Source organism: Eptatretus burgeri, chromosome 1 (assembly GCF_056783735.1).
Source record: "Eptatretus burgeri isolate ZD-2024b chromosome 1, Ebu_testis_v1, whole genome shotgun sequence".
Taxonomy (NCBI): domain Eukaryota; kingdom Metazoa; phylum Chordata; class Myxini; order Myxiniformes; family Myxinidae; genus Eptatretus; species Eptatretus burgeri.
In genome coordinates, this window is record NC_140961.1 from 132493300 (window position 1) to 132517204 (window position 23905).

General features: G+C 43.3%; 1 protein-coding gene across 1 annotated transcript in view; it reads left to right on the forward strand.

Moving 5' to 3' along the window:
* Positions 1-23905, forward strand: part of GNL2 (G protein nucleolar 2) — a 58021-nt gene that overhangs the window by 28914 nt on the left and 5202 nt on the right. The window contains exons 9-16 of the mRNA XM_085898617.1: positions 5000-5128; positions 6031-6135; positions 6406-6564; positions 10180-10293; positions 10558-10789; positions 10903-11119; positions 20736-20821; positions 21729-21832. Coding sequence (XP_085754743.1) covers positions 5000-5128; positions 6031-6135; positions 6406-6564; positions 10180-10293; positions 10558-10789; positions 10903-11119; positions 20736-20821; positions 21729-21832 — 1146 coding nt within the window. The remainder of the gene's footprint in view (positions 1-4999; positions 5129-6030; positions 6136-6405; positions 6565-10179; positions 10294-10557; positions 10790-10902; positions 11120-20735; positions 20822-21728; positions 21833-23905) is intronic.

The window sequence follows — 23905 nt, forward strand, 5'->3', positions numbered from 1 at the left end:
AAGGTTATATTAGTTGTTGAATTCCCTGTTACATCACAACAACAATAACAACAACCAACAACACAAGGAATAAAAAGGCACGGAAAGGAATTAGGCTAGAAGGACTAACAGGAAAGAATTGCATGGACACGTTCTCTTTAGCAGCCACATTATGTTTCAAGCAGTGCATATCATTTTAAAACTGATTACCCGGTGAAGAAGGAATCGGGGGTCTTCTGTATGTGAACATGCAAAGGTTCAGCGACTCACCTATTCTCTAACCACGACGGATCAACTTTAACCCACTGTGCGTTGGTCTGTGGATGTTCAGCTTCTCTTCTTATATCATACCCTGTGAGGTATTCTTCTCTGAACTCCCTCTACTCATGACATCTACCTGTTGGACATTGCACTGCCATTATCCTGGTGATTATTTCAAAGCTTGAATACCTTCATTGCCACTGTTTCGGGTGATTAACGCGCCATTTTTGAGAAGGCACTCTGCTGGTTGACTGGTGCCTGCGCTCGGAGCTTATTCGTCCCTCTAACCTCTCCTATCCTTCAAGTAGCACAATGTCATTTACAGCTTGGAGTTCCCGTCTTCATTAATCTATGATACAGCTTTACCTGTGGAATCAGGTTCTTCTACATGCTTCGGTGATGCGAGGATTTCACCTTTTGAGCACTTGTAAAACATGACTGTTGAATTTGCTTCATCTTTTGCACACCCTCCAGACAAGATCCTTTCAAGCATGCTCACCGCCGCCCTTTCACCCATTTATAACCCACTTGGGGTTTACTGTACAAACTGCTTACTTGAGCCAAGGTGCCACATCGAGAGTCGTGAGTTAACTTGTAGCTCCATTGTTGTCTGTGACATTGGACTTATCAAACATCGCACTTCATGACATTCCTAAGAATCTCCAAATTAAATGAGTATAGTTGTGCTTAAGGCAGTCGGGATTAATAAATATTCCTTCTAAAGTTACCCTTCTGTCTCTTGTCATATGTTGATTTCACCATTAGAACAACACTAAGGGCACATCAGTGCCTTTATTTAGTTTGTCATGACGCCCTCCGGGTTACCGGTTCATTCGCTGGGGTGCCCCAAGGTCAACACATAATATATCCATACAGTATATACACTAAAAATGTTCCTGTGCATCATTTGCACTGAGGTGAAATGAGAAATGAAACCAAAGACCACGTTGTTTGGTCATATCAATATTTAGTGTTTGATAAACATGAAATCGACATGAGTGTCAACGTGTGTGCAAGAAATTTCTCCAGAGGCTTGAAGCAGGGTGTGGTCAAAAGTCAGTTAACAGCTCAGTATCTGGTATGACCACCATTTACGTTGACACATGCTTGGCAACGGCATCTCATTGAGGACACAAGCTGGTTGATGAAGACTTGAGGGATGTCATTCCAGATCTGTACCATGGCCTGCCGCAGTTGGGCCAACATCACCGGCTGTTTTTGAAGACTGCGCAATCGTCATTGCATTTACTCCCACACATGGTCTATGGGAGAAAGATCAGGTGAAACAGCTGGCCAGGAAAGTGTGGGAATGTTTTGTTGTGCGATCAAGTCGGTGACCGTTCGTGCAATGTGAGTGTGTGCGTCATCCTGTTGAAGTGTGATGTGACGTCCATGAACCTGCAGGAACGTGAGGACATGAGGGACTTCATCAAGGTACCGAATACCTGTAAATTGTCATTAACGACCTCCAGCTGGGTTCTGTGATGGGCGGTGACGCCTCCCCACACCATCACGCTTCCACCGCCAAATGACAAATATTGCACAACACATGCACCAACGTAACATTCCCCTTCCCGTCGATAAACGTGACAATGGCCATCACTCCTGTCAAGATGCAACCTCGACTCGCCTCCAAAGAAGATAGCAGCCTAATCTTGTCTACTGAACCTCAGACATTGTCTACACCAAGTGAGGTGCACATGCCGATGATGTGGCAACAAAATCGGACGTACTGCTGGTCATCGTCTTCAGGTGTTGTGCTCGTGTAACTGATTGCTGACAGTTCTGGTACTGCTTAGTTGCAAGCCAGGGAATGCTGCGAGCTGTCAAACTTGCTGTCTGAAACCAATTCCTAAGGTGCACCAACTGGATATGGTTATCCTGCTGACATGACGTCACATGTGGTCACCCAGAACGTGGGCAGTCTTAGATGTTGCCAGTTTGTTGATAACGTCTCCAGAATGACTATGGTGTTCACATGAACAGCAAAATGCCTCGTCACAACTTTTTGTGGCATTCCTGTCTCAAGCATGCCAATAGCAGATAGATGTCCATGTCCCACAGACCCCTAGAACCTCCAGACCCCATACCCCTTAGACCTTAACACCAGTTAGACCCCTTACACTCTTCAAACATATTAGACAGCTTGGACCCTTGACCATTTCGAGCTTTAGACCACTTAGACCTTAGTAGACCCTTTTGACCCTTCAGACCTTAACTATTAATGGAACGTACTCTTTTGACCTTTAGACGTACACTATGCAAAACACAGACGACTTTTTCAGCAAGTTATGCACAAACTAGACCCACTCAGATGATGGTAGTACAGTATATAAAACTGAAAAACATGGGTGGATTGTGTGAACCTTTGTCGAGATGAAGCCTTGGTTGACCCTTATCTATTAATTACAAGCATGTATATTAATTATGTACTGTTTGCATGTGAGTTGAACCCTGACTATGTCTCTGTTGAATTGTATTATTGGACCATAACTATGTCTATTAAAAATGGAATATTGGAATGTGCCTTTTGAACCTTTTATGACCCTTTTTAGACCACTTTTTAATGCCTTCAGACCACTTTGACCCCTTTTAGACTCCTGAAGACCTTTACGCATTTTAGATGGCTTGGACCTTTAAGAAAATTAGACCCTCTTTAGATACTTTAGACGATTCAAACACTTTCGACCCCTTTGGGCTTCGACCTATAGACCACATATCTTTTAGACCCGTTTGACCTTTCAAGACCCCCTTAGACCCTTGAGACTTTAGACCTTTGAAGACCCTTTAGATCCCTTCATCTCCTAATGACCTTTAGACCCTTACACCTTTTAGACCCTCTTTAGATACATTGATCCCTTAGACCTCTTTAGACACTAACTGCTATTGGAAAATACCGCTTAGATCTTTAGACTTCTTCATACCCTTAAAGAGCCCTATAGACCATTTGAAACACTTAAACACTTGAGACCTTTACACCCCTTAGACCATTTAGACCTGTAGATCCGTTAGATGCACACCTCACAAATATCTATCGAGTCTTCTTGCAATATACAGACCATACTTTTTTCAGCAAGTAATGTGCGATTTCCAGCCACCTGGAGGGTGGGTACTCTGCTCGGTTGAACAGAATTTGGATATTGGGTGACTGAATTGGTTCACCAATCAAAAACCTAGAAGCATATTGTTTATTTGGATTTCGTAAGTATTGTGCTTTGCTTTGCAGGACATCTTTCTTATTCGATTTTGCAAGTATATTGGTCAGTCGATTTTATTATTCTGTCTGTCTGTCTGTCTCTCTGTCAGTCAGTCGCCTCCAGGTCAGAATTTTAAACCGATCTTCATGAAACTTCACCACATGGTAGAGTTTGTCATGAGCAAGAAGCATATTGTTTTTGATGTCAAAAGGCCAACATAGGCCAAAGGTCAACAAATTTGTCAAATTTCTAAAATCCTCAATTTTCATCCGTTTGGCAAGAAATTTGAAGAGTATTTGCAGATTTGGTCATTTAATTCAACCACCAATTATTTTTGAGGTCAAATTTGCTTTCCGGATTTTGCAAGTATTGTGCTCTGCACGACGTTTTCTTGTTTGTTTGTCTTTGAGCAGGATATCTCAAACGGTTAGGGACGGATTCCGATGAAACTTGGTGGACTGGTTAGGTGTGTGACCAGGATGAATTGATTCGATTTTGGTGAAGATCTGGAAATTATAAAAAAAAATTAGTGATTTTTCACCATTGAAAGATTGGGCCAAAAACGATATATAGCACGACCGAGTACCACTCTATTTTTCCTTGAGTCGATCTTGGTCTGTCCAAACACATAATGCAGTCAAAGCTTGTTCATTACCTTGGCTCCACTAAATGCAGAGATGAGGCAAGGCCAGTAGGTTTGTCCAGGTCGGCAATGCTTCCGACTTGATTTGTAATCTTTTTCTTTCATTGCCATCCTTGTACAGCGAGTGTTTCTACCCGCTGGAAGTCGAAGCATCGCATGATAGGTTCTCTGGGAGATCTTGCATGTCGCTTCATGCAGCGATGAGCTTAAACCTCAGCAACCTTTTGACTCTCTCCCCACAGGAGATTGGCCATGATTTGTTAGCATGCATGAGGATACAAGTTAACCAAAAACATGATTATGTGATTTGTGCTCATGACATCCTTTGGAGGAATGGCCACTTGCTGACAGAGACCATTACATCCTCCTTGTTTTGAACTCGCATCCTGCTTCTGTTATCCTTGACCTCTGATAAAGTATGTGGTTGTGGTCACTGTAACAAAAGGTACATTGGTGCTGTCAAACTCTAATACATGAAGGGTTTTGAAGGTAGAGCCCAGCCGCTTGTTGGCCTTTATTTTGAATTGGTTCTGTTTGTAACAGAATGGTACAAATATAGCATTCAGCTGGATTAAAAACAAAAAGCAGGCACACGAAGAGAAGTCGTATTCCCGGAACGGGCAAGAGATGCGCCAACAATGTGCCGAGCAAAATGTCGTATCCAGGCACTTCGGAACTTTTTCCAGGATTAGCTTGGCTGGCGGGTGTTTTACGTCCTCACGCTGAAAACGCTGCAACTTCACGTGAGGTCTTATGGCAGCAATAGAGACAAACCGAGCGGCCATTGGATTCCTAATATGAGACTCACTCTTTTTTGTTTGTTTTTCAAATGTTTGCCTTGTGGTTCACATTTTAACAATGCTCTCTTGCAAGGCATGTCCTTACAAGCACACGTGCGCTCATTGTGTTTTCTCTCCAGCTTCATATCGACAAGAAACAGATCAGTGTGGGTTTCATCGGCTATCCTAATGTGGGTAAAAGTTCCATTATCAACACCCTGCGCTCAAAGAAGGTCTGCAAAGTGGCTCCTATTGCTGGCGAGACAAAGGTATTTCTTTCATCGGTGGTCTCTTTCCACCCAGCCCAGAACTTGAATGTTAAGGATCACAGCACCAGTAAGGAAACTCTCAGCAAGCATGTCACATTATGCTTTCCATGATCACAGTTTAAAGGGAAATGCTTGCGACTCGATCTGTACTCTTATCTCATGGACGAGGGAACATTTGGATTCATCCGTTGGAGGCAAAAAATTTTTTTCCTCAATTCTGTTCTGAATTATTTATATTTCAAAGTGTAGCTTTTACCCTTCGGGTCAGCATTCTTTGACCTCCGCCCCTCCGACAAGGACTGAGACGGGATATTAAAATGAGTCCCGACTGACCGATAATCTGTCCATGTACTTTCCTGCATGCGATATTACAAAAATTGTTGAATATTTAGCTTTCATATTACACAGATCTATTTCTCATACCATCAAAAAGGTAAGGGACCTCGACTTCCCCCCCCCACCCCCCAAAAAAGGTTGTTCCAAATAACCCATTACTTTTGATATGGAACATCACTTGGTTTGTCTTGATTTTTGGTCAGAAAAGGTGATGAAAATGAGATCTTAAAGCCACAAGTGGGACAAAAGTCTGGTGATTGGGAGGAAAGGGGTAGGTGTGCAAGGGGGGTGGGAGGGGGGTAATATAAACAAAAGGTGTGTAAGGTGCAACACTGACCAGACTCCATGAATAGTGTATGCCGAGCCTACCATTCAAAATTGAGACATCTCCATGAGTCGCAAAGTTGTCAACCAGTCGAGTTCAAAGTAAATCACAGTTTATCACTCAATGATGAACAGCATTCTTGCGGTTGATGGTGAAAGCATTTTTGGGTGGGGGTGGGGGGGGAGATTGGGTGCAGTGACGGCTTTGCAGACTTTTCCAATATTTTTGCTTTTGCATGCAGGTTTGGCAGTACATCACTCTTATGAGACGCATTTTTCTCATCGACTGCCCCGGAGTTGTCTACCCATCTGGTGACACAGACACGGAAATAATCTTGAAGGGAGTGGTGAGTTTGAATCTGTGTTCACCCTTTTCGTTATTTATGAGCGCGGTTTGAGTCCGAGTTGAGCTTGTTTCGTGTACTTCCTGCCGGTGGTGAAGGAGAGTTCGAGAAATGTTTGAATGTCATCATTTCTAATCGGCTTGTTACATACGTCCAGAATGTAGGAATGATATATTTCTCATTGCGACAGCATTCAGGAAAACCCTTCATCAGGATGTGTTTTTGTAAAATTGCTTTTTGAGCCTGTGAGCATGCTGGGGGTTTTTTGTGCAGGTGCAAGTGGAAAAGGTCAAAACCCCTGAGGATTACATTCCTGCTGTATTAGATCGGGTCAGGCCCGAATATGTGCAGCGGCTTTATCATATCGATTCCTGGGACAGTGCTGAGGACTTCCTTGAAAAGATGGCTGCACGTACAGGCAAGCTACTCAAGGTGAGACTGTTGTGAGCAGACCCTGTGCCGTGCATCCTATGTGTTTGCTGACCATCTCCACTCGAACCTGTCACATCCTTTTACTTCTGTGTCTTGTGAACCTTCCCGTCACACTGCCCAGGTGTCCCTTTTTAACTTTGGCATATTTGATACACTCGAGCTTATGCCTCAAGGGACAATGCCTTGTGGATGAGGTTGAGGGGTGAAACGGTTATGGTTTTTAATCAAAGGTGTGACTTTTGTTGTGCTTTGCTACCTCTGGGCTCTGCACAGACTGTGACACCACTGTGACCTCGACTTCATGCTGATGGAGGGCCAGTTTTTAGACAAAGTTTGGTTTCTCTTTGAGAGGTGAAAGTTGATTCTGAGCGATATTGTTTGTCCAGCTAATCCATAATTACCCTCACTGAAGGAGAGGTATTGCATTTGGGGCCGCTTGTTTGTCCGCACAGAACTTTGGTGTTTATCTTCACAACTGCTTGTCGGATTGAGACGAAATTTTCACCATTGGTGCGACTACTATGGAGAATGTTTGAATAATTTTGATGTCGTAGGTCACACGGTGTGGCAGCCATGTTGGAAAAATGGAAAAACTTTGTACCTCTCTGAAACTGCACCAAGGAAAAAAATTGAAACTTGTCACATAGCAAGTACTCTTCATGGGGAATGAGTGATTTTTTTAATGACGTCATAGGTGCCTTCGTTATGACGTCACAATTGCATATGTAGAACGCTACATCCGATCAGTATGAAAATTTTTGAGGGTCATCTCTGGATAAATTGGTCAACAAAATTTTATTTGATGACATCATCAGTCACGTGATTTGGCAGCCATATATATATATATATATATATATATATATATATATATATATATATATATATATATATATATATATATATATATATATATATATATATATATATAACATACATACATACACAGTGGGGAGAACAAGTATTTGATACACTGCCGATTTTGCAGGTTTTACCACTTACAAAGCACGTAGAGGTTTGTAATTTTTATCATCGGTACACTTCAACTGTGAAAGTCGGAATCCAAAACAAAAATCCTGAAAATCACATTGTATGATTTTAAAATAATTAATTTGCATTTTATTGCCTGAAATAAGTATTTGATCACCTACCAACCAGTAAGAATTCCGGCTCTCACAGACCTGATAGTTTTGGCTTTAAAAACCCTCCCATTCTCCACTCATTACCTGTATTAACTGCACCTGTTTGAATTACCTGTATTAACTGCACCTGTTTGAACTCGTTATCTGCATAAAAGACAGCTGTCCACATTCAATCAATCAGACTCCAAACTCTCCACAATGGACAAGACCAGAGAGCTGTTTAAGGACATCAGGAACAAAATTGTAGACTTGCACAAGGCTGGGATGGGCGACAGGACAATAGGCAAGCAGCTTGGTGAGAAGGCAACAACTGTTGGCGCAATTATTAGAAAATGAAAGAAGTTCAAGATAACAATCTCCCTCGGTCTGGGGCTCCATGCAAGATGTCACCTCGTGGAGCCTCAATGATCATGAGAAAGGTGAGGGATCAGCCCAGAACTACACGGCAGGACCAGCTCAATGACCTGAAGAGAGCTGGGACCACAGAATCAAAATAAACCATCAGTAGCACACTACGCCGTCATGGATTAAAATCCTGCAGCGCACGCAAGGTCCCTCTGTTCAAGCCAGCGCATGTCCAGGCCTGTCTGAAGTTTGCCAATGATCATCTGGATGATCCAGAGGAAGAATAGGAGAAGGTCATGTGGTCTGATGAGACCAAAATAGAGCTTTTTGGTTTGAACTCCACTCGCCGTGTTTGGAGGAAGAAGAAGGATGAGTACAACCCCAAGAACACCATCCCAACCGTGAAGCATGGAGGTGGAAACATCATTATTTGGGGATGCTCTTCTGCAAAGAGGACAGGACGACTGCACCGTATTGAGGGGAGGATGGATGGGGCCATGTATCACGAGATCATGGCCAACAACCTCCTTCCCTCAACAAGAGCATTGAAGATGGGGCGTGGCTGGGTCTTCCAGCATGACAACGACTCGAAACACACAGCCAGGGCAACTAAGGAGTGGCTCCGTAAGAAGCATTTCAAGGTCCTGGAGTGGCCTAGCCAGTCTCCAGATCTGAACCCAATAGAAAATCTTTGGAGAGAGCTGAAAGTCTGTGTTGCCCAGCGACAGCCCCGAAACCTGAAGGATCTGGAGAAGATCTGTATGGAGGAGTGGGACAAAATCCCTGCTGCAGTCTGTGCAAACCTGGTTAAGAACTACAGGAAAGGTCTGATCTCTGTAATTGCAAACAAAGGTTTCTGTACCAAATATTAAATTCAGTTTTTCTGATGTATCAAATACTTATTTCATGCAATAAAATGCAAATTAATTATTTTAAAATCATACAATGTGATTTTCAAGATTTTCAAGAAAATTTAAGAAAATATTAAATAATGTTTTCTCTGGAACCACTTAATTGATTGACGTGAAACTTCACAGCTGTGATCTACTGGTAGTAGTAATGGGGAATACATATTTTAAATTTCAACTTGATCGGACGCATGGTCTGGCACCCAGAATTATTTAATTTTGTGATGTAGGTTTTTTTTGTTCTTTTTTGAATAAGGCTCACTTGGCTGTGCCTGGATGGGTTTGAGGGTAGAGGAGTAGCCGCTGAAATGAGAATCCTATCCAGGTTCCTCCTGATGACTTCATCTTTTCTTTTTGCTTGTTTGGGTTCCTTCTGATTTCTCCAATGCAGCACTTGTACCTATTTGGTCTTCCATTTGATTTGAATTGAATTTATTTTAATCCCATTCTAAATTCAATTTAATAATCATAAAAAAATGTCATGGGTCAGGGTCATATGTCCGATCAAACCGGGACGTCTTGGTACCCGGTCATCACTGCCAGCAGTTATAAAGTGGCAATTACGATTACGTCTCATTAATTACGTAACACACCAGTACACAAATACCACATAAAATACACCACACATAACTACACAAGCACGACACAAAACAAGTCCTGGTGAGTGTCTGCAATCTCTGATTGCTCTTTTTCTTGTTCTAGGATTCTTTTGTGGTTGCGGAATACTGTCTGAGACATGGCAAACAGGCTTGAGTCCATAGAGCGAGGTGTACTTTGAATAAATAGACCAAATTATCTCATCCTGTCTGAACATCCTTGTAAGCTCACACGCGGGAGATACAGGCATGATTAATCGAGTCGGGCAATGTGATACGATCCTTGAATTGTCAACAAATGCTTGTTTCCATCAGTGAAGATCACTCGGTGTCATTTAGGAGTTCCTTAAATATTTGGCTTTTTTCACCAATAGATGCAATGTGTTTGTGTTGTGCTGTATGAGTGGAACTTCAAACGTATTCTTTAGTGGAACTACTCACCTGCAGCAAAATCCTTGCATGAAGTCTCTCTAAGACCAATGACACCCAAAAGGTCAGAGGTCTTTATTTTTTTTTGGAATTGATGGCTCTGCATGGGGACTGGGGTTTAAAGGATTGGTTTTTCGCAATGTTGTGCTGCTTGTGGCAGGTGAGGTGTAAGCTAACTCGTTGTCATTGATGTGGCAGGGAGGGGAACCTGATAAGCAGAACGTGTCCAAGATGCTTTTGAACGACTGGCAGCGTGGAAGGATCCCCTTTTTTGTGAAGCCCCCACCTGCACCGACACCCCCGCAGGAGCAGGTGCGGTCATACTCTCAGAAGATCATCCAATGCAATCGAGCGATTGAGTCATATTGTGCTATATCCTAACCTTGCTTCGCTTACTCCAAATTTGACGGATTAATGAAGGACATGCTGTTCGAACCCAAGTTTTACTTTGCTCCATTAACCAGATTTTGAGTACTTGAGGAATTCTGATGTAAGGCTTAGTCACATCCACAGATTGAATAAGTCCTCGCTTTCACCTCTTTTGAACGTGCTTTGTGTAACCAACTTGAACACCAGGGTACCAGCCATTCAGCCAAACCGGACGACGTGTCTGTTACGGGGGACGCTGCTCCCAAAGGCAAGGTCGAGGGACCCACGTCGGAGGTTGCGGATGGCGAGGAGCGGCCCGAGGAGGGTGATGCGGCGGACATGATTGCGCATGTGATCCAGGACTTTGGAGGCATCAACGTGGGCCCGGAGTTTGCTGAGGATGACCTGCTTCCCTTGGAACCGGTGGGAGAGCTTACCGGTAAGGATGATCTCACCTCACCTCATCGTGTGATGATGATGCATTGAAATGTACGTGGGGTAAAGGTGATTGACTTCCTTATTGTTTGTTTTCTTGTTTTTTTCCACACCAAGAGTTGATGGGCACCTTGGAAGATGGCAAAGACAAGAAGGATGAGGTTGCAGGAGATGAAACGTGTGGACAGGAATGTGATGAATACAACCTTGTGGATAGGGATCTCACAGAGAAGAGGAATAAACCTGGAGGAGTTATCAGAGTACTGGATGATAAGATTAACAAGTACCGCAAGTTTCTGGCTCAAGCACAAGCCAAGCGATTCTCCGCTATCCGGTATGTCGAGGGAAGCATGTATTTGTGTGCCCTATATGTTGTTTAGTAGTTTGTTGTTGGAGGGGGAATTTGATAGGGAATGTCACTATCAAACAGGTTGGGGCAGAGGAGCAGATGTGGTGCACTTGCTTTTGAGCCGTCTGATCTGAGTTTAATTATCGGCCCAACGATGAACCCTTAAACTGGTGCTCCACAGGCATGATGAGACATCGATGTGTTGTGGACCCTCCCTCAGAGGGAGCGTTAAGCCTGGCCTTACTTCTGGCATTAGCTGGTGGATGTTGAAGTCTTTGGTGAAGAGTGGGCGAGTTAATGCTGACACCCCTCAACAAATTTCTAATTCCTGCCATACTGCGAAAGAGCACCGCATCAGCAGTAAGACAGCACCTCAGTAATGATGCAACCAGCGAAAGGAATTTTTTCATTGAATCCCCATCCAATATGCAATTGAATGATGACTGTGCGATTTGCAGATTGTTGGTTAAAAACCCGGTTGGCTAATTTGGGGGGAGGGAGAGAGATGGTAGTGATCTTCCTGCCGTTCCTGGTTTGATCTGCATGTGCTTCCAGTCCACATGTCGTGGTTCACTCTTCATGCCCTGACCTGAGAATGACACCTTGAGTTGGGCATTTTATGCTTTCAATAAAAAAGTCAGTGCCGATCAGAAATGGCCCTATTTGAACCTGAAAGTTGTTGGGAGAGGGGGGGGGGGGATGGGTATAACTTATGTATGGATTTGCAGATTAATTATTCATCAGGTTTCTTCCTTAAGGCCTCATCACAGCGAGGTTAATGTGAAACCGATCCTTGAGTACTGTTGGACATCATGCCTTCGGCAAAGGGTATGTGGTAAATAGAAAGGAGGTTTGGAGGAGATTGAAGGATAATCTACCATTGTATAGCCTGATGTTGGCTTAGTGGTTAGGGTGGCTGCTTGGGATCTTGGGGTCCTGATTTTGAGCCCTGTTGGCCACTGAATTCACACCAGATGGGGTTGACTCAGCCTGTTATCCTTCTGAGGTTGGTGAAATGAGTACCAGTGTACTGGTATAGGGGCACAGCATCAGCGGCATAGTCGTGCCCCAACAAAAAAAATGGTAGCTACCTGGCAGCCAAGCTGCCATACGCAAGAAACATAAGAAGATGATCTACCATTGTGTATTTACCTCCACCACCGGTAGCCTGGTGTTGGCTTCACGGTTAGGGTGGTGGCTTGTGATCTTGGCGTCCTGAGTTCGAACCCCGTTGGCCACTGAATTAACACCAGGGAATTGACTCAGCCTGTCATCCTTCTGAGGTCGGCAAAATGAGCACCAGTATACTGGTAATAGAGGCACTGCATCAGCGGCATAGTCGCACCTCTAACCAATGATGCAACCAGCAGCCAAAAAAGGCAGCACATGATGGGACCCTTCACCACCAAAGGTGGAAGGAGGTTATGTTTTTCGCCCCTGTCTATTTGTTTGTTTGTGTGCAGGATATCTCAAAAAGTTGTCGACGGATCTGGATGAAATTTTGTGGACGGGTTCGGTGTGTGACAAGGATGAACTGGTTAGATTTTTTTTTTCATGAAGATCCGAATCCGGATCAAACTACTAGAATTTTTAAAGTGATTCTTCACTATTGAGAGATAGGGCCAAAAACGATATAGAGCACGATACCTCAAAAAGTTGTAGGCATATTCGGATGAAACTTGGTGGACACGTTGGGTGTGTCGCAAGGAAGAACTGATTAAATTTTTGTGAAGATCAGAATCCAGATCCGGATGCGATAATTATTTAATTTTTGACGTGATTCTTCACCATTGAGAGATCGGGCCAAAAACGATTATATAGAATAATGTTTCCAAAATGTATTGGGGCCCGATACGTTCTCGTGGATCAGGCATTACGTGGTGGAGCTATGCGCTCTACCGAGTGCCCTCCTCGTTATTGTCTGTTTTGATGTGGTAAGTGTTTTACATTCAGGTTGTTGCTTTGTTTTTGCACTTTTTAACAACCCAGCATTTCCCCTCTCCCCCTCTACCATACTGATGCAACCGTATGTGGGCACGTGTGAGTTGGCGAATAAAGTGCTGGCTGCTTCTTTCTGGGTGGTTGGCACTCCCATTTGGCATTTCACTCTCGCTCTCTTTCTTTGGCCATCTGGAACACAGCCGTGCTGCTCCGCTCTCAGCATGTGTCCGTCGGGTGGCCTGCTTGCCCTTTACAAACGTGGAATTTCTTAGAGTATGCAAGTTGTCCACATGTTCCTGTTTAACCACGGTCGATGGACCTGCTACGCACGTGAATACTGTGTAGTCACAGGCCCGGTCTGGGGCCATACCATCTTTAATCCCTGATGCATTATACGATATATCTGCACTTATAACCACTCGTATTGTCTGAAACACCTTGTGAATGTAAAATGGATCTCAAAATGGCTTTGATAAACGACATCATCGCTCACCGGGATTCCTGACGCTGATCGCACCTGCCCTTGCGATGCAAAGAAAGTGTAATGTGATTATGATTAAATTATTATTATTATTTTCACATTAAATTTCATGATAACGATCGACGACTACGACGACTCGTTTAACAAGCATTTCCCCGTTTTAGGGGTCGGTAGGTTTAGTAGTAATGGTCCTGTTTATGCATTTATTTAATTGCAATCTGCTTTGATGTGTCTGTGTGTGTTTGCTTCTTCGGAGTTGGAAATTGACGACCTTCACGAGTTGGCAAGCTCACGCTCGATGTGTTTAATTCTCATCACCTTCACAGCCACTTGAAAGTTTTGTGATTTATTTCATTGCAATCATCTTCGCCGTATGTTGGTGGTTTGATTTAAAATCTCAATTTATTATATGATGGGAATTGTGGTGTCTGTATTTGGCTGTCTTCCGTTTCTGGCGGCCGCTGCGTTTGAAAAGCTGTGCACGCAGGGAAAGCTTCACATTCAAACAGAAGAAATGCATGATACCAAAATGAGCTACATTTAAAACGTGTGAATACACCATGGAATCGGTTTGTTTAACAGTGTGTTCAGACATGACCTGAGGATTGTCACAAAGTTGAACATACCATGTCGGTGATGTTACTAACAGGAGCCGAGACTGAAAGTCTTTGCACCAAGGTTGCAGTCGGTGCAAGACTATCATTTGAGTAAAAAAAAAAAAACCTCTATTTAGCATTGTGACCGAAAAATAACATTTAATAACTGGAGGGGCACTCGGTGGAGCGCATACCTCCACCGCGTAATGCCTCATCCACGAGAACATATCGGGCCCAATACATTTTTGAAATATCATGCTATCTATACATTACGATATCGTCATGCGATACAGGATCTCTCAATGGTGAAGAATCGCCTTAAAAAGTTAATAATTCTCGCATCCAGATCCGGATTCGGATCTTCACCAAAATTGAATCAATTCTTCCTTGTCTCACACCAAACATGTCCACCAAAGTTTCATCTGACTCTGTCCACAACTTTTTGAGATATCGGGCTATATATCGTTTTTGGCCCGATCTCTCAATTGTGAAGAATCACTTTGAAAATTCTAATAGTCGGATCCGGATCCGGATCTTCATGAAAAAAAAATCGAATCGGTTCGTCCTTGTCGCACACCGAACCTGTCCCCAAAATTTCATCCGGATCCGTCCACAACTTTTTGAGATATCCTGTACACAAACAGACAGACAGACAGACAGACAGACAGACAGAGAAGGGGTGAATACATAACCTCCTTCACCTTCGATGGTAGAGGTAATAATCTTCAAAGAGGTTCATAATAAACTTAAAGTTAATCCTTGGTGGATTTGATGACGTAATTCATTTGGAGTTAGAGCGTCCACTATGAGTTGAGGAAGGTGCCGTTTCAAACCACGGCCAAGTAATGAGTTATAGCAAACGTTTTAAAAAGTGTGTGTGCGTGCGTGCGTCGGAGAACAGACAGACATATCCTTCTGTATCCATCCTGTCCAACCCCATAAGTCTCCCTCTATTGTTTCTTTTGTTTCTCTCCTCACATCATCTCTATTGTTCCTTTTGTCCTGTTGCGTCCTGATCCGTTCAGTGTTCTATCTCCTTCATGAGCCTTGATTGTAAACAGAAGGAAAAAACAAAACTGTCATAGATTGGCAACCATTGCACAGGCTTTATGGGCCAACTGGTCTCTTTCCAGTGTTGAAGTTCCTTGGAAGGGATATCATCTAATATATTGTTATGGATCTGGAAACCATAAGCATTCAACATACAGATGTCCCAAAAGTCAGTTATGTCGTTAAGTATGTGTGTGGTCAGATCCCTTTCCTTTTGTCTAGTGGGAGAATCAAAGGCGTGCGTTGCGATTTCTTTTTAGTTAGGTTATTAAATCTTTACATCCAACGAACCCTCCAACAAGCCATCGAACAACCATCCCATCTGCACGACCCCTCGGCCCATCACGATCCACGACAAACAAGCTGCGTTCTCGGACATTGACGTGCCAAGGCAAGATCTCGCGGTTCCGGTTTCTCGGCTCCCACGAACGTTGTAACTCTTTCACGACAACCTTTGCAACATTGATACTGTTACTCGTCAAGTATGAACCCGCGTGGAAGAGTGGATGGGCTTTCCCGGCAGGGACCAAAGCCCCGCCCCGGAAAGGTATGCCGTGGGACCCTGTCCAATCAAAGGTGGACAGCGAGGTGTGTTCACCAAGGCCCCTCCCCGTTGAGGGAGGTCCAAAAATTCCCGAGCACTCTCTGAGGCAGGGGTCTTTTTGGGGTCTTGGAGGGTTTTTGCTGTCACAAAGGTCGTCGAGGCGGCCAATGTGTCTCTGCTGGCCCTCTATAAGGAAGGAAAGAGCGACCCTGACCCCCTCTCAGTGGACCCTGCTACTCACCACCCGAGCTCCGCCACGAACCTCGAGTCCCACACGTGCGACTGGAGACCAAACCAGCGACCATTGCCAGGTGCCGCAGCACGGAGTACCCCCTTTCTCCGACGGCCAGGTACCCAACCGAACTCTGACCCCCAGCTTGTCTCTCTCCTCGGCTGCGAGGGTCCATTAAAGAACTCTGGGTTTCTTTTCATTTGTGCATGTGTCTGCGTGTGGGCCAGTCTTTAAGTAGTACTGAATAAGTGTTTTTGGATCATTGTAAATACTTCTTGCATATTCGTGTTAAGTCTTGCTTTGTGTCTTCATGTACTGTAAATAAACGTTTGTAGAAATGTTCCCAGTTCGTTTCTGTCCCTTCTTGAATTGGTCCAGCATGGTTGGGATCTGAGTTTAGGCGGCGTTTTATCCCCGATAATCCGTTCATCCTTGCCGGCACGGCTTTGGCAGGATTCCGCTCGGCTGCACCCGAACCGGAGTCGGTAGTTGGAACTCTACCCCAGTCGGTAGAGTGACCCGATTCCACCAAGATGTGCCGAGGGCGTGGTTTCCCCGGTAGTCGAAATTGCGTAGTTAATTAGGTAAATTGGTTGTAGACAAATCGACCCGACGCTACTCGGTTTAGATATTGGCATCCACAGTCGGTTAGTCGACCCGCCGGCTCGCGGAGTTATCCGAGCGACGGCCTCCAATTCCGGGGAGATTGGTGGGAGACGACGCAAGCTTTCCCCACCTAGTGGTCGTTCTCGCCACCGACCCCCGGCCTGCAACAATATGTATATATAATCACCTTCGCACGCTGCGTTTGAAAATCTCAACATCCACTTTTGGAATGATGGGAGAACAGGTATGAATAATATTGATGTCAAATTTTATTTCGCAGCCAGGATATCCTACACTCTTTGTGGACAAATCCAATCTCCGCCGCCCCAGCTGCACCCCCATTTAGTGGTGGTTGGCATAAATAGCTCAGAGCTTTGGCTCTGAGTGAAACCAAGAGTGCAACACAACTAAACTTTTTTAAAGTCCATGAAATAATTTAAACTGATAGATTAACTGAAATATAATTAATTCTGTACCCCTAACAAGCCTGGTGTTGGCTTGGTGGTTCGGGTGGCTGGCTTGGGATCTTCGGGTCCTGAGTTCGAGCTCCGTTGGCCGCTGAATTAACACCAGGTGGGGTTGACTCAGCCTGTCATCCTTCTGAGATCGGTGAAATGAGAACGAGTGCACTGGTAGAGGGGCAAGGCATCAGCGGTACAGCCGCGTTTCTAAGAAATTATAAATTCCCCTGGCAGCCAAGCTGCCATACGCAAGAACAGAATACCCTAAACAGCCATTTCAGTCTCGGGATATGAATAATTTTCACAACTTTAACATGCACCTGCCCATTAGTGATTTGTTTAATTCTCATCACCTTCACAGCCATTGGAATGTTTGTGCATTTGTTAAATTGCTATCCTAGCCATGTAAACGTTCAATGATTTGTTTAACTCTCACAACCATCAAAAACATTGAAATATATGAGCTCGGCCAAACTAAACAGATGGAAACTGAAATACATGTGCAACCCTTTAAATGCCTGTTGTTGTTGTTGTTGTTGTTGTTGTTGTTGTTGTTGTTGTTGTTGTTGTTGTTGTTGTTGTTGTTGTTGTTGTTGTTGTTGTTGTTGTTGTTGTTGTTGTTGTTGTTGTTGTTGTTGTTGTTGTTGTTGTTGTTGTTGTTGTTGTTGTTGTTGTTGTTGCTGTTGCTGTTGTTTTTCTGGTCTTTGTAGGGTGTGCTTGTTGTCCTTTGATTAAAGACTTCATGTGTCTTTCTAAAGATGAGCGTGGATCATTGGTGATCGGCGAGATTCCTATTTGTGGTTTTAAAAGGGAACTTTTTGTGGAGTAAACATAATGTCTGTCTTTCTTGTGCTAAATCTTTTAAAAATGAAATTATTTTTATGCCTCCGCCACGAAGTCACCCAGAGGCATTCTGTTTATGGGTTGATCCGTCTAGCCGTGCGTGATCGGTTTTCATGACCGCGATAAATGAAGGGATCCAAGTCAAACTTGGTACAAGTATATATGTATGTATACACACACACACACACACACACACACACACACACACACACACACACACACACACACACACACACACACACACACACACACACACACACACACACTATATATATGTATATATATATGTATATATATATATATATGTATATATATGTATATATATGTATATATATGTATATATATATATATATATATATATATATATATACATACACGATGTAATATCGTGGGTGAAGGCATATCTGGTGACACCGGGACATCAAAGAGTGCCATTGTAGTTTTTAGCTCACCTGGAACATAGTTCCGGTGGAGCTTGTAGGATGGCACGTCATCCGTCCACCCGTCTGTCCGTCTGCCCGTCCGTCCACAAATGCTTGCAACTTATTTGAAACTGCACATACGATTTCGATGGAACTACCACAACGTTCATCACCGTGTATGTATCAAAGTTTGTTCATGGCATTAAAAAGAAATCCATAGTTATTTACTTTCTTCTCCGTTGCATATTTTGTGGGTCATCCATGTCTATGGTTATCTTATCCAGCCACGACCAGGTGAGTGCCCAGGGGTATTGCCCATATATATATATATATTTTTTTAACGTGTTTTTCTTGGTGGTTATGTGTCAGTGTCAAGTTGCCATGAGGGCATACATAATAAGTCATTCATCCAGACCAGGAAAACAAGCAGGGTGACCTTCAGGGAGTGGACAATTCTTAGACAGTTGGACTTTTACTGGCGAGCCATTAGTTTCACGGACACTTTCCTGAGACAAGCTCAGAGTCCATAAGCTTAGAATCCAAGTCGTCATTACCTCTGCCACCGAAGGTGGACGGAGGTTATGTTTTCACCTCTGTCTGTTTGCCTGTCTGCTTGTTTGTCTGTCTATTTGTCAGCAGGATATTTCAAAAAAGTTGTGGGCCGATTCAGCCGAAACTTGGTGGACAGGTTGGGTGGTGACAAGGACGAATTGGTTAGATTTTGGTGAAGATCTGAATCCAGATCCAGATATGAGAATTTTTTTTAATTTTTAAAGTGATTCTTCACCATCGACAGGGCCAAAAACGATACATAGCATGATATCTCAAAAATGTGTTGGGCTGATATGTTGTCGTGGGTCAGGCATTACATTGGCGGAGGTATGCGCTCAACCGAGAGCCCTTCTAGTTTAAGTATGCGTTTTGGAATCTACAGTGTATATGAACATGGCATTGTCTGTTGGAATTGTTTCTGATTGGGCCTGTTTCGCACGCGCTTGTTTCAGGGAGAATGTACAATGTACCAGTTAGTGAATGCCCAACGGAACTGCAGGTTTGAGCGGAATATCTGTGGCAATGTACAGTGCATCAGGGTTGAGAGAGAGACAGATGGACAGACAGCGTTTGATACCTTCGCCAGCAGAGAGGGTGTTGGATCTGTTTGTCTGTCTGTCCGCACAGTATGTGGTGATGTTGGCCACAAATGCAACTTAGTGGTAGCCAGTACTACACGTTATCTTATTTTTTTTCAACCGATACTTCTATAAAGTATGTAGAATTTAAATTTAAGTATGTACTATAAAACCACACCTTACACGTCCTGGCGAGGGTCTGCAATCGTTGATTGCTCTTTCTTGTTTGACTTTGTGCCTGATAAGGGACACGTGTCGACATGTGCATTCTGGCTGTACTGTTCCAAGTTCAAGCTGTTTATTACCCTCGTCATAGGAGAGGGTATTGCATTTGGGTCCCTACGTTGTTGTTTCGTTTGTTTGTCTCTGCACAAAATGTGCTAAAGTCGGCCACCACGCAAAAAGGTGGTAGCCGGTGTTAAAACGTTACCGCTTTGGTTTTCAATCGAGTGTCTATAACGTATGTTCAATTAGAACATGCGTCTATTTATAAAGTACGTACTTATAGCAATGTGAGCACATCTATAAAGGATGTCCTATTAAGAATGTGAGTTCATCTATAAAATACATGTATCGATAGAATACGTACATAACGTTGATAAAATACATTCAAATTGGATGTGAATCTCTGCAATAAAACTGAAAAGGTTTGTTTGTCCGCTGTACGAACATAAGCCCATGTCAATACATCGTCTACACACCACACAAAGACAAACACGTTCCAGCACACAAAATACACCGAACACCACACAAAAGAAGTCCTGGTAAAGGTCTGCAATCTCTGAATGCTCTTTCTCGTTACGGTTGTCGGAGCCTGTGTTTTCACCCCTGTCTGTTTGTCTGTTTGTCTGTGAACAGGATATCTCGAAAAGTTATGGACAGATTCGCACCAAACTTGGTGGACTGGTTTGGGCGTCTGACAAGGATGAATTTATTTGATCGTGGTGAAGATCCAAATCCAGATACGAGAAGTTTTTTAATTCATAAAATGATTCTTCACCATTGAGAGATGGGGCCAAAAACGATATACAGTACAGCATGATATTTCAAAACGTGACAAGTTATGACAAAGCTCGGTGCATGAGTTTGTTTGGTGACAAGAACAAGCCAATTAGATTTTGGTTCAGGTCCAGATCCGGCTTTGGGCTATCAGTGGGAGACAAAACGTAAGCTATTCAGCCTGGCGGAGGTGCGTGCTCCATTGATGGCCCGTTCGAGCTCGGTTCTGCATTTGTTATGGTTGCTTTGCTTGCATTCGGACATGACTCACTTTATCTTATTCCATGCCCACCCAGCATACCCAAGGAGTTGAGCCTCAAGGTTTTTGCCCAATCGGAGAAGAGGCAATGGGGAGCGAAGAAGTCTATGGAGCCCGTCAGTGGTACGTCCATGCGTAGCTTTTGGTCCAAGTTGTGGATCCTGTCCGTTCTCCAACACCAGCTGCTTTTCCTCATTCCAGTCTCACTTCTTTACGTTATACGTGGTACTTACACGTGTTTTATGATTCTAAAGCTAATTCTATCATCAGATCCTTATCACTGAAATTACCTCATCGTGTGTGAAGATTGATAACAAGTCAACAGTCTGGCTTTTGTCTACAGGTTATTGATCACCACGGTCATGATGGGTATGCTTGAAACACCATTCGGTTTCTGCATACTGAACAGCTACTCTGTTATAACCAAGTTAGTTGAGCTTTGTTTTGATCTTGACTTGTACAGCGAGATGAATAACCGGTTTCATGATTCATTAATTTTATCGTGCAACCTCATTGTATCAACCGAGAGAACGTTTGAAAATCTATTTCGGCCTTCTGTCGAAAACCTTCCACCGACTCGGGACTACCTCATCTACTGTGGCCACGTGATTGAGTAGAGGCAGATGACCATGAAGTAGTCAGGCAGCTGTAAAGAAGGTGTACGTAGAGAGAATAGGCCAACTCGTGTCGAGGTGCGTGCACAAGATGTGCCGATGGGTTTCCAGGAGATATGCAGAAGATAGGCCAATGAGTGTACATGGATTCTATGTATATTAAGCCTGCAAACATGTTATAAATTTTCAAACACATCTGTGAATAATCTTACAATCTTGAGATAAAGTTAATGGTATTTCCCAAGATCTCTTCTATCTTGCGTGCGCATCATAACCAGCAGATTGTGGAGTTGGACCCGAATACATTTCCTTTTGTGTGCTTTGTTTCCCATGTACGATGTTTCGTGATTTGAACAAATCGCTAAACATTTTAACGCTGTGTTCCTCTGTCCCTCGGTGTGATGCTGTGAGTGCAGACTGCTCGGGAACGGTGCCCATAAAACGTCAAAAAGCCAAGCGGGACGCAAACAGGTGTTTTGATGAGGATATGGTTCCAAAAACCAAGGTGTCTTCCAAGGAGGTTTGTTTGTTTCCTCCTTTTTTTTTAGCACGTTTGCTCCCATGTTTGGCAACGCAAAGCCATGCAATCAGTGCGGGGCACTGCGAGTCGACACTGTGCCTATCATAGCTGAAGTTGGTCTGTCCATATGTGCATACATTCTCAGAAAATTTTTGTTTCGTTTGACTTTTTGGATTTGCAACCGAAGCGAGTCAAATATCCGCTCCACGAGAGATCGATGACCAAGCAAGCCGCTCATGCAATTTCACCGCTTTCAATGCCTTCAATGTGGTTTGTTAATGCTAATCGGTTCAAAATGCATTGTGAGGTGGCCACTGCGGTCGGTGCGACTGGCCCATCGAATGCCGATTGCATGATTACATAACAAGTACAAACGGACCGATGCCGTGCATTTTTGCTCCAAGTTTGAGTCGGTAGCTACAATGCCTTTACTGCTAACACATACAGATCTGCATGCTATCTCTTGAAATTACCACCACTCACAGCGAGTGTACACGAGGATGTTGCATCCTGGGGCTGCCAAGCTTTTGGGAATGTCTTTACAGGTTATGTTTATCCTTGTTGGCTCGTTAGTCATTTTGACTGATATTTTACAGCATAATCATAGTTATTATACCGTACTTATTACATTACATTGCATTGATTGTTATAAAGCCTCTTGTTTTTTAGCCCTTGTGTTGGACTTGGTCCGAAATGGGGGTTGATGGATTGGGTCTTGATTTATGTGTGCATGTGTGTACATCCGCAACAATATCTCGGACATATCTGGACCGATTTTATTCGACCTTGGCAAAAACACAACGCATGATGGTAAACATATGCATGTCATTTTTTTTTTTTGAGATCAGATCCAAGATGGCCGACTGGCGGCCATTTAGTTGTAAAAAAACCCGATGTTGAACACATCCTCAACCGTTTCTCAGACATGCATTTACAGATGCTGTTCAAACTTGGTACAAGCACAGGACATGATGGCACACACATGCATGTCACTTTATTTTCCGATCTGATCAAAGATGGCCTACTGGTAGACTGGCGGCCATTTTGGTTGTACATAAATAAGGGTGAGCCTTTTAACTCCATACAGCAAAATTACTAAAACAATGGGGGCTTTGACATTTCATGTCTAGTTTATATTTCTATGACATCTAGTTTATAATGTTTTGTACTGCTTTTAAAAATGGATTTTGGGTTTTAATACCATAAAGAAGGCTGCACTTTGGCATGATGAAACAACAAGAACAGTGACAACCAAGGTGTACAAAGTTGGCCCATCATAGCACATTGTGTCCTCTGCGGGGTTTGGGCCTCACCATCTGTTTAAGATGTTGATTGAATGTCTTACTATACCACAAAGCAAAGTGGGGCCTCATTGGTGCTCATTTATGAGCTTGTTACAGATATATATATATATATATATATATATATATATATATATATATATATATATATATATATATATATATATATATATATATATATATAGGTGGTCCAAAAAATGAAAGTTCGAAATTCTCGCGGGCATGTTTGCCAAATCGTCCCTGACGTTGAAAAACGCAAAGACACAAAAAATTAGCAGATTTGGAGGTGGTTTAGGGGTCCATCAAAGTCTCTCAACGGATTCATTATAATGTCACAATACTAATAGGAAAAATGAAAGGAAAGAGCATAAAATGTTCTCAGTGGGCAGTGGGCAACTGGCGGTCAGTGAATTTCTCCAATGGTTGATCCAAGAGGAACAGTTCCGTACTTTTCCGTGTAGAACACGCCATACTCACTCACTCTGGGAATCAAAAAGAAGAAGAAAAAAATTAGAGATAAAAAAAAGAAAAATAAAAGAGTATTTTTAACACCGACCGACAGCGAACCGAAAGCTCAACTGACGTCTCCCTCTCTCCCACTGACATCTTCTTCTCTCCCACCGGATGTAGCAACCCCCACCGGATGTAACAACTTCCTTCCTCTTGATGGACCCCTAAATATTTTTGGAACTGTGGCAAATTTGGCCAGGAGTATTTTCTAGTCAGGTAGAACAAAATAATCAACATGCCCCAAGAATATTCAAATTTTGAA